General features: G+C 33.6%; 1 protein-coding gene and 2 non-coding genes across 3 annotated transcripts; 2 read left to right on the top strand and 1 right to left on the bottom strand.

Moving 5' to 3' along the window:
- Positions 1 to 508: 508 nt before the first annotated feature.
- Positions 509 to 7146, top strand: LOC130827239 (uncharacterized). The gene is made up of 4 exons (XM_057692903.1): positions 509 to 827; positions 1212 to 1607; positions 3780 to 4185; positions 6441 to 7146. The coding sequence occupies exons 1-4, from the start codon at positions 617 to 619 to the stop codon at positions 6637 to 6639; spliced, it is 1212 nt and encodes a 403-aa protein (XP_057548886.1). The 5' UTR covers positions 509 to 616; the 3' UTR covers positions 6640 to 7146.
- A 1449-nt stretch (positions 7147 to 8595) lies between these two features.
- Positions 8596 to 8711, top strand: LOC130827966 (U5 spliceosomal RNA). Its single transcript, XR_009047279.1, has one exon. It is a non-coding gene; the product is annotated as a U5 spliceosomal RNA (small nuclear RNA).
- A 951-nt stretch (positions 8712 to 9662) lies between these two features.
- TRNAL-CAG (transfer RNA leucine (anticodon CAG)) lies at positions 9663 to 9743 on the bottom strand. The gene has a single exon. It is a non-coding gene; the product is annotated as a tRNA-Leu (tRNA).
- Between the last annotated feature and the right edge of the window lie 2691 nt (positions 9744 to 12434).

Raw genomic sequence — 12434 nt, 5'->3', positions numbered from 1 at the left:
TAGAAAATTGATAATCTATCACTAATACTTTTATTAAAAATAAATTTCAAACATTAAAAATGACTCATAATGGAGTAGTATCTTTTATTATAAAATAGACCGATGGTAAAAAAGATAGATGAAAATCGCATCCAGCATCATGACTTTAGGCCATATTTGGTTCACGTTATTTTTTTTAATTGTAATTTACTAATCAAAATTTATTTTGATCAAAATTGATTTTTACTGATTATAATTTATTTTTATATAATTAACTGATTTTTGTTGATTAAAACTTATTTTTATTAATTAAACTTTATTTTTATTGATTACTTATTTTGACCGGATAGTGGATACTTATTTTTTAAAGTAAATTAAAAATGATTTTTACTTTGAAAAAATGATACTGGATAGTGGATACTTATTTTTTAAAGTGAATTAAAAATGATTTTTACTTTGGAAAAATGGTACTAATTAGTGAGTAATTATTATTAGGAGTAAAACAATTTGAATTAAATCATTTCATAATAAAAATGAATTAAACAGGGGTTTTCGGAGGATTTTGGCTTCCTTTAAACCCTAACTGCCGAAAGTAAGAACAAGAAAGAGAGAGACAGACAGATTGAATTGAGAAGCCATGAAAAGAGTAATTCTCAGAAATATTTTGTTCTTCACTCGCAATTTTACATCATCCCCTACCATTTCCAATCGAATTCCTATTCGTCGAAATCTGTTACCTCCGATTTCTCGTTCATACTCTCCCAGATTCTTCTCCTCTGAAAATGATTCTTCTGATCAAAGCTCTAAATCTACTCTTCCTGATGAGGTTGAGGATGTCAGCAATGAAGGTATTTACCCTTTAATCATTCCCTTTCTTATTATCTAGTTTTTGGGCTTTTTTTTCTCTGTTTACTTGTAAATCTATCTATTTATTGATTTTTATTCCAAAATATTGAATTGCTATATAGCTTGTTTCTGGAATTAGTTTGTATTTTGTGTACACATTTACATTATCGCGAATCGACAATACTAGTATAGAGTGGGCAATGCTGGCTGAACTATCACAGTTCCCGCCTACTCGCAAAAGCTATGAATTTTATGTTTTCTGCTATTGATTGACTTTCCGTTCTCATTGTTGTATGATTTATAAAAATGGGAATGAATTTTTTTTGGACTGTTTCACATTTTTATGTTTTATGATTCTGATTATTATGTGCAAATGTTATATCTAGAGTTGAAAAAGAGGATAGAACAGTACTTCAAGGGTGATGAAGAGGCATTCTCCTCTGTCTATGAAGCCATACTCAAAAGGAAGTTATCAGGGAAGCACGAGCTTACTGATGATGAGCTGTTGGAAGAATTGCGTTTTTCTCCAATTGATGGTATACGTGATGAAGATTTCGAGGAAGATTTTGAGGAGGCGCATGAAACTGATGAAGATATTCCGAATTTGTGTAACGCCGAGAATTATGTTGTGAATAGCTTACTAGAGGATGAGTTCTTTAGCATGGATGAGAAAAAATGGGGTTCCATTGTTCAGGAAGCAAGTAAATTTGGGCTTGCAAGGGACATGAAGGAGTGTGAAGAGATTTTAGAGGATATGCGCGATTGGGATAAGCTCCTCCCAGGTATATTGATTAAGTTTCATTTCTTGCAAGCTTCTTATATTTGCTATGTTATGTTAATCAGCTAGTTCAATGTCTTGCTATGTTCAAGGTTGTTTATCGCTTTTAGTTGTGACGTTATTCTAACCTCCAAAGTTAAGCATTTGTTGTCTAATAGGATCTTTAAAAAGCTTTTTCATCATTTGACACTATAAATTTAAGAAGGAAAATTCCAGCGCTTTATGAATGGTACCAGTAAGTTTTTTGGGTTATCAATGGTAACCTGTGTTATTTAACTTTCTTAATCGTGATCTTATTGAATTTTTTTCCGTTATTTCATTTTCCTTTATTTTCCAATCTTAAAAACTTAAAACTTTATAGAAAAACTTCCTTCATCATCCCACCACCTCCCACCACCCTTCCCACCACTACCCTCCCTCTTCCCACCCCACCCCAGCCCTTACCCTACTAGCCACCACTTCATCATCATCAGTCACTGCTCTCTAAAGTTAAAATCAATATGATTCAGATTTTTGTATTTAAGATCAAGAGTTTTCATATATCCTTAATTTGACAAAATAAAAGTACTACACAAGTACTAAGAAGCTTTCAAATAGCTAAATGACTTGAGGTAATGAATGAAATGGCCAAGCATCAAATGAAGTTTTGATTAGCCCTTGAAAATTAGGCCTTAGTTTTAAAAAGCTTGCCTATGCCATCTAAGGCTAGCACTTTAGAGCGCCTTATAAAGGCAAGTGCTTGATATCGTATTTTGGTATTAGCCTCACAAGAAACTCATTTAATGTGAGCACCTGCCACGTATATTTTCTCTTCCCTTTTCGGTAATTCTAATCTTTTTTCCAAACTTTTCTGCGGTTTTTTGTTAGAATTTTCTTTTTGTTTTTTCAGAACTTTTGTGCGCCTCACATTGAAAGGCTATTGATTTCCCCAAATGCCTAGGCCTAGTCTTTGAGGACCCTTAGCGCCTTATGGCGCTTTGCTCCTTTTTGTAAATAAGATGGAGGCAGATTGACTGAAAGTGAAATAAGGGGAAGATGGGAGAAAATCATGAGGGATTTAAGGATGTAATAAGCCATGGTTGGCTGGGCCAAGGGGAGGACGAATCCTTCACAATCGTGACCGTAATGAAACATTTTATCTGGGTTTCAACATCAAAGTTATTTAATATTCTAGTTCTTTTCAACAAGAAAACAGAGAAAAACGTATATCAAATTTTAAGTTTATATTGATTGTAAGTAAGCTATGTAAGGGACCACCCATATGTAAATGATTAGTCATAAGCTTCTGATAAATTTGGAATAGGAGAGAATTGATAAATAGTTAGTTAGGGAGACACGACTTCTGGTAGATGGGGGAGAGGAATGAATGGGGAGTCTTTTCAGGACGATAGAGTCAATGGAGGGGATATATGAAGAGATCGATAAAATTAATGGAAAGATGAAAGAGTAGGGAAGGGCTAATGGGATAAAAAGAAGAAGTGAAATTGGGTATAGGTTGTTCCATACCTATTGAAGGGAGTGGAAATAAGAAATTCCAACCACCACAAAGTTTACTTCAGTTGTCTCTCTACAGACAATTTCTTTATACAAGATGTGTTTCCAATGTTTTAAGGTGCTGAATGACAAAACAAATTTTTATAAGTTCCATTCTAAACGTCCAAATCAAGGATACAAGATGATTTTACAAAAGATAATTTGTTATCATTTTGTCATTTTCATTTTTTTTCTTAATTTTAGTTGTAGATTAAGAACTCTAATGGTAAATGATTACTTATTAGGAAAGATGATAACTTTTTCGCCACCTTTTACACCAGATTACGACTTTAATCCTAAATAGGGAAAGCAGATATTATGATCTTAAATGTTTTTGGTATCTGGAATATGTAAAGTTATACTAGTAGGGACGAGGAAGCAGTGTTTGTTTATCTTCTAGATCATCAGTATCCTGTCTCTTGAACATTAACCGCTAAGGCTTACATTTTTGTGGTGTGTAGTGGTTTACTATTAATGTGAGAGGAGATCCATGATCTCATAAGTCATACAGTCAGAATGTCAGATCGTGGTTAACTATCAATGTGAAATGGAGATTCAAGATTTCAGACAATCAAATATCAACAAGAAACTTTTAAGTGTAAGTGTATGATTTTATTAACATTGTATATGTGGATTGTTTCAGATGACATTAAGCGAAAGGTTAAAGCAAAGTTTGATGAATTAGGAGATAAATGTGAAAGACAGGAGCTTGAACCAGAGGAAGCATATCAGCACTTCAAGGAATTTGAGGATCAGATTGTGGCTGATTATTTGAAGAAGACAGAGCAAGAACCAAAGTCAGATGAGGCGACTGAGCCTGTAGAGAAGATGTCTGATGATCCACCTGGTAAGGGTCCAATACTCAGATGGCAATCACGGGTGGTAATGTGTCTAGGAGGTGATGCATGGCATCCCAAAAATAGAAAGGTGAAATTATCGGTGACTGTTAAAGAGCTTGGACTTTCAAAATATCAATTTCGTCGACTGCGGGAAATAGTAGGGAAAAGGTATCATCCTGGAAAAGATGAGCTAACAATCACAAGTGAGAGGTAAGCTTGAGATTCTTTTTTGTTGTATTTCAGAGACATTTTAGCCTGAAAATTTCTCTGCTGAGTTATATAAAGCCTCCTCTGCTTACTTGATTTACATTTTTAATGGGGAAACTTATTTACATGTCCATGGGTTGTTAGTGGTCTTTTCAATGTTTGTTGAACATTAATGGATCACTTTAACATTTTCTGTCACATTTAAGCTACAATTTAGCTTACTTGAGTCGCTTTCTAACCCATGGACATGCAAATAAGTTTCCCCATCAAAAAAATTCCAATGTTAAGCTTGAAAAGACCACTAATATCCACAAGTTTCTACTATTCCGAGAATTTCAAAATCTTTTGAAAGTTTCTCTTTTCTTCTTTTTTCATATTTTCCCTTGTTTCTCTGATGCCCCTTTCATTTGTACAAAGATCTCATTGACGTTGAAAGCGCTTCACATCTTATTTTGAGAAATTTGTATCAGGGAATGCACTCGACATATATTCTTTATTTCCATTTTCATTTCTGTTATTGTGGCATTAAGAATTCCTTCTTTCTGTTCAATTATGTGCACCTTTTCATATTCCTGTCACCAGAGGAGTTAGCTGCCAATGTAGGAAACTTGAGAACGAGCTTTCAAAATTGGACTCTGAAGTCACTTTCAGCTTTCCTCAATGAACTCAATGCAAAACAAAATTTCAATAAAATTCACTTCCACCAACTACAAGCCATTTACTCAATTGTTGAATCAGAAGAATATACTTTTCCCCAACTAGCTTATTTGAAAACCCAGTAAGAGTTTAATTTTCTTAACAGTTTGATGCTAACCTAGTTGAAGTCATGTTTTTCAATATAACTCTGCTTCTCCCACTGTATTTTTATCCTGTATGTATACTCCTTTAAAGTTCCCATTGAAACTTGTTAACCACAACTTCTATCTTCAGTAATTATTTCTTCTAATCAATACAAATTCTACCCAGAAAATTTTCAGTTTTTTTGAACAGAGAAATAATCTTAGTTTTCTGGACTTTAATTGAATAGGGGTGTTCAAAGATTTCAGTAATGGGGATGGACAAGTTATGATGAATTTTGTTTCCATGAGTTGTGTTTGAAACGATCATTAACTTGTCAAACTAAATTTGAAATACGACAACGCGAATGTACAATATGATGATAAAATCAAATCCTTGGGGTTTGAAAGAAATATTGATCTCTATTTGATAGAGGGACATTGATAAAGATATAGTATGTGGACCCAAACGGGGTAGGCCTGTAATTTAGGGGAGCAAAGCATGGGGATCGGAAGAAAAGGGATATAAGCATTGTTATAAAAATCCTGATTTTAATCTACTATCCTACGATTCAAAAACATGCGAGCGATTTGTATCTTAAGTAAGATCGTTGTGTTAGTCAAATCTTATGATCATAATTGGATTAAAATTTTGAATGGTAGGATCGGTATATGATTCTACGATCCAATGATCCAATCCAATCCTAAAAGTTTGTCTTAGTTATGATTAGTTTTACTTATGCACAATCCTACACTAATTTCTTTCACACACATATGTTTGAAAATATTTTATAATATGATAGAAGTTTTTGGTCATGGAATTTTGAACTAATTCTTGAATCTTTTTCTGTTTCATTCCTTAAACATGAAGTAAAAGAAATTTTATCTCAATTAAAACTTTTTAAATGAATCATTCTGATTAGGGACTACATATTTTATCATATTTTAGTTTATTTGTAACCTACCGTTTTGATACTAACCTTTTTTTGATATCAAGTAGGATCGTGAATCGTGATCCTCATAACCTTGGATATGAGTACCTAGAAAAGGGAAAGTAAATGTATGGGGGAGGGATCATGTGGCTCAGGAGGAGGTAGTGCTATTATGGATTTTGAGTAGTGTTTTGTATGCTTGTATTTTTAAGATATAATATTTTAGATTAGTGTGGTTGATTGAAACTTGTATTGACTGTTCGATGCTCATTTATATCTACTTCCTTTCGTGCATAAAATGCATAGTGCCAATGGTCTTACTTTTGTTTATCCTTCAACTGCATGATGCTTTGCACTGTTACATTTTCCTTTACCGAGATAATTTCACCAACGATTCAAATGTGTTTGATGATTTGATATTGTGGTTTATATATCTGATTATATACAAACTGTTCAAATTAGTCATGTAACTGTAATAGTCTGTCACATTTGACCTTAAGGAGTTCACAATCTGTTTTGGAACATCATATATATGACCTTTTGCTTTCAGGTTTGAACACCGTGAAGAGAATCGAAAGGATTGCTTGAAAACCCTGCTTAAAATCATCGAGGAGGCTGGTAAAGCTACTGCATTGGTAGATGAGGCCCGAACATCTTACGTCAAACAAAGGCTTAAAGCAAACCCAGCATTCATGGCAAGGTTGCTTGCTAAGACGAAGCAGACCCCAGTTGCTGCTATTTCTACATGAGTAATATATTCTCCCGTATTCAGTTAGCAGAATTCTGTTTTGCAGTGTTCTTCGTTGTTTTTTGGTCGAGGGGCATGCTCTCGACGAACAAATTTCTTGCTTGCTTCAGGCTTCAACAACTAATACACATGTGGGATTCATACATCGCCTTAAATAGAATATGATCTACCAAATCTACACAAGATGGTGGTCGATGAGGTTAATGTTAAGAAGGAAAACCATGTTATGGTCGATTAGGTGCAAAACCATTGCTATCGTACTCAAATGTTGAGCTAAACTACTACTTTCTCTGCCCGTAGATTTATAATTGTTATAATTTTATTTTTGGCTATGAATTACACTTTTCTCTAATTTTTATTTTCTACAATAATATCAGAATTTTAATCCCAATAGAGTGGGGAGGGACATAAAAAAATTGTATTCAATATAATGTTATATTCCCTCTTGAAATTTTAAAAGTGGAAACTTGAGAACTAATATTGCCATTTTATTATTCATGAGGATTTATTATTCTTCTTTAGGCATTATATTAATTAATTAGGAGTCATCCAGGTGTTTGTCTCGAGTGAAGAGACTCTTTGACTATATTCTTCTTTATGGATATGGTCATATGGGTTAGTTGCTATCTTTAACATCCCCTCACAGTTTGATTATAGTTTCTATGAGCGGAATACACTGAATACAGTAATGATAAATGATCATTCACATGAATTTTTATTTACATATTTTATTTATTTTTCATTTCATTTACACATTTTTCTCAACTTTTCATATAGTAAACCTTTCCCCTCGATTATTAAAAAACATCATCATCATCATATCCATTGTATTCCGCTAGAGCTGTTCAAAACAAACCCGACCCAAAAATCCGACCCGAAATCGAAAATTATCCAACCTGAAAAAATGTAAGTTTTTTAGGTTTACCGAACCGCAATTACCCGAACCGATACTTCACTCGAACCGTTTGATAACCGAAAAGGGCAAAATCGAACTCGAACTGCAACCGAATTTTATAACCGACATATAAACCTTAACCGATGTTACCCAAACTGAACAGTGATCGACCCTAGTCAAATCCGACTCGAATTATGCACGTAACCGAATGTAACCTGACTAAAACCGATTAAGATCGAACTGTTTTCAACCCGAACTGATACAGACCCGATCAATTATTAATCGAACTGTTTTTAACCCGAACTGATACAAACCCGAACCGATTGTAAATCGAACTGTTATAAATCCGAATCAAATTTTCACCTAATTTTAGCAAATTAAGTCCAATTTCAGTTTTCTAATAATACGGAAAAAGGAAGAACACAAGTTCTATACAGAAGAGATTGCATACAGAATATATATATATATATATATATATATATATATATATATATATATATATATATATATATATATATATATATATATATATATATATATATATATATATATATATATATATATATATATATATATATATATATATATATATATATAAACTAATTGAAATAAATTGATCTGCCTATTAGGGTTGGCAAAAGCTGACTCGACCTGCTAACCTGATCTGAAACCGACTCGAAATTAGCGGGTTTGGGTTTAGATTTTTGACCCAATTAATTAAATGGGTCAACCCGACCTGATCTGTTTATTAAATGGGTTAGGTTCAGGTTGAATATTTAAACCCAAAAAAAACCTGTTTAACCCATTTATTAAATTTAAGATGGATCAACATTTGCCAAATACTTCGTAAAACTAAGATAATACCAATTACCATGTATTGAGGGATTTGTCAGCTGAAGATGACTTTCAATAAGAAAGGAAGTTGTCCCACATCGGCTAAGGGATTTGTCAGCTGAAGATGACTTTTAATAACAAAGGAAGTTGTCCCACATCAGCTATGAAAGATATTAATAAAAGAAAAATCGTTTAAATCACTTCCACAGATCTCATACCAACTTACGCAGCCACGCCGTGAGCACAAAGCGAACTATTCTTTCGCCTTTTACTAAAGAATACCGTGTGCTCGCTGCATTAAGTGGCATACGTTTATTTTTGGAGGAAGCCTTTAATTAAGGTTAAATTGACCTGAAATATATGAATTTAATTACCTAAAAAAAAGTAGGTTAAATGGGTCATTAGCAGGTTGATCCGATCTGCTACAGATCAGGTCGGGGTTTCAATTTTTGACCCATTAATTAAATGGGTCAGGTTCAGGTTAAGGGTTTATTGACCCATTTATATATGATTCGAACCTAAAAATGACACAACCCGACCTGTTTGACACCCCTATCTACTATATCTTATAAAACAAATTGTAATTATTTTTTGTAAGTAAATGAGCATACATCAATTAAAAACCTGACTATTAACTTATTTCGATATTGACCCGATCAATAGTTATCCGTAACCGATAACTACTCGAAAAATAAAGCTCGAATCCGATCTGTACCCGAAAAAACCGAACCAATTAGTAATCGATGACAACCCGAGACCGATTGACACTCGACACGAACTTCAACCGACACCGAACTGATGCTAACCCGATAGCTTGAATAACCGATCTCTAACCGAACCGTGACTAATCGACTCGACCCGAGTGTGACCCGTTGTAACACACAGCCGAAAAATAACCGATCCGAAATGCAACTGAACCGAATAACACCCGTCCGAAACCGACCCGATCAACCGAATGAACACCTCTATATTCCGCTTATAAATACTATTGTCAGGGTCCGGAGAGGGAAGAAAGACGACAGCTCATACCTATAGAGGATAGTGCGGTCAAAGAGTCCCTCGGCTCAAGAAAGATTTTCAAAGAGAGAGAAACCCGCAATTTACGACCCACGTTGACCAAAAAGAGACTAAATTAATTATATATATTTGTAGCAATTCTTTGGAACAAAGAGACTAAATGTTTACAAATAAATGTATAAAAAAGTTGCTATTTCTGTCAATTAGCAGTAAGTGTTTATTCTTGTTATATTATTAAGTAAAACTTAAACAAATGGACCAAAAAGCATCTTCAGATTTGTCAAGAATGGGATTCGAACCCATGCCCTTTCGGACCAGTACCTGAAACTGGCGCCTTAGACCAACTCGGCCATCTTGACGATGTGCACAAATTTAGACTAAATAAATAAAAATTTATTACTAACATTAACTAAATTCTTTTTTTTTTTCCAGAATGAATTCATTTTATTGAAGAACTAAATAAATTTTTCAATAATTAACTAAATTCATTATATTAGTATCTCTTATTGCAGTAAATAGGTGTATTTTGGAAGGAGAAAATACCGAAATTGATGAATATTTTTGGAAAGAATGAAAAAAAGTTTGTTATTTTTTGAAACTGATGAATGTGGATTGATAGGTGAGTTTGCATATGGTTATAAATAATAAGCGAATTTATTTTTAGCAAATATATATGATTGGTGGGTTTATTTAAAAATAAACAATTATGATTGTATTTTCAACGAATCGAGTATAAATTGATTTATTTTTAATCATTTTTCTTTATATAAGGTTAAAATTATTTGTGTAAATTTTAAAAACAACAAAATAAAAAACATGATAGGGGTAGATTGCAATTAGAAAATAAAGTATTACTTCCTTTGGATTTATATAGTTGCTACAGTTTCTGTAGCAGCTAATATTCATCAACTGATCTTATTCGGCACATATTTTCCTATGAATGATGTAAAATATAGTCAAGTGGAATTTTGTTTGATTCGTCTTGATGCATATTTTCATAATATTAACTTTTTAGAAATTTTTATATAAAATTAAAGATATTAAAGATTAAAATTATACATTAAATTGCGTAGAAAACAAAAATGTAGCAACTATTAAAAACCGTTTTGGTTTGATTTGTGTCAAATCAATATTCAAATCGAATTTAGTTTTGTATCCAAAGTGTATTAGTGATAAAGATTAGGGATGCAAACGGGGCGGGGCGGGGCGGGGCGGGTATTGGCGTTACCATCCCCATCCCCATCCCCATCTGATAAATCAATCCCCATCCCCGCGGTGGGTATAATTTTTTTCCCCGTCCCCGCCCCGATGGGTTTGTACCTAATACCATCCCCATCCCCATCCCCATCTGGGTATCCATCCTCGTCTAATACCCATTTTACCCGCCCCACCACCCGTCAAGTCCCCGCTTAATACCCATCTGTGTCACATATTTATTTTCAATTATTTTTGAATTCCCCATTAAAGTTGTTCTTTCACCTTTCACTCTTGCTTATGACATTGCTGGTTCTGCCCTTCGTGGCTTTGGAATTCTCAAATTCATCTCTCAAGTTTCTTATTCTGCCATTTTTGTAAGTTTTTTTACTTACCCTTTTCAATTTTAAGCGAAAATTGATCCTTTTGTTTAGCATATTGAATATAATCCCACAAAATACCCAGATATAAACAGGGCATAAAACAAAATCAAAAAAAATAAAGGGTTTTAAAATTTAGGGTTTTCAGATTTTTTTTTAAACAATATAAATCGGAATTTTTAAAAAGTTTTAAAAAAATTTGAAAATACTTTCAAGAATTCCAGAAATTTGAAAATAAATTTTTTAAAAAATTTGTTCACTGGGGAGGGGCGGGGCGGGGATGGGGCGGGTTTCACCTAAAACCCATCCCCATCTCCATCCCCGCGGTGGGTATGAATTTTATACTCGTACCCGCCCCATGACCCATCAAACCGGGACCCATCCCCGCCCCATGCAAGGATGGGGCGGGTCTCCTATTAGACCCGCCCCGCCTGCATACCTAATAAAGATGGTGAATTGTTTCTCTTTGTAGACTTTTGTAAATAAATAAATGAATTTGGGAGAGTTTTATTTATAAAATGAGCAATCTAAAAAATTTATTTACTCAAAATTGATATGTATAAGTAGAATAATGCAATAGTAATCATGAGTCATCCTTCTTCCAACCTTGACTAACATATAAATCTTCCATATTTGAGATATCAATGTCATGCCCAACTACTAATTAATGAGTTAAATCTATTAAGTGAATTTTCCTTCCATCATCTCGTAGTTTGTGTAATTTCAATTTGGTACTATAAAAAGTCATGTTTAATGAATTTGTCAGCCCAAAAACACCCTATTAAATATTAAAATATTAATTGTGTTGTAAAACAAAATCAAATGACATCAACATTTTCCATTTTGATCCGTCCTACTTAATTTGCATCATTTATATTTTTTGGGTGATGGTCCACTACTTTCTTTTAATCTCATCCATACATTTTAACACTCTTTTAATTTCATCTACACAATTTATTCTCTCTTCATTTATTACTACATCCTTAAAAACTACCTTCTTTCTCTTTGATGTGAATCAAAGAGGACAGAATGTGTACACTTTAACCCTTTGACAAACGAGAACTCAACGGACAACAAGTGAATGACTTAAAGTTGAAGCATCATCATCATCATCATCATCCTATCTAGTGTAACCCGCTCATAGAAAAACTATGGACAGAGTCTGGGGAGAGAAGGACAGCGGCAACTCATACCCATAATGGAGAATGCGGCCAAAGAAGTCCCCCGGCTCGAGAAAGATAAAGAGACATAACTACACGTAAAAGATAAATTAAATGCCTATAAATAAAATAAATAAGTAGAACCAACTATAAAAAAAGAAAACAAAAACTAAAAATAAAGAAACGAGAGGAGCAAGAGGGTAAGAACACCAAAAGGTAATCTATGAAGATATCAGTAGTCTAAAACATGGATATGACGTCTCCAACTACCCCTATCCCTAGTCAGGCCTTCAGAGAGGTTTAACTAATGCAAGTT

This window comes from Amaranthus tricolor, chromosome 11 (genome assembly GCF_026212465.1).
Source record: "Amaranthus tricolor cultivar Red isolate AtriRed21 chromosome 11, ASM2621246v1, whole genome shotgun sequence".
In the NCBI taxonomy this organism is placed as follows: Eukaryota; Viridiplantae; Streptophyta; class Magnoliopsida; order Caryophyllales; family Amaranthaceae; genus Amaranthus; species Amaranthus tricolor.
The sequence above is the reverse complement of the archived record's forward strand: the minus strand, read 5'-3'. Positions and strand labels throughout refer to the sequence as shown.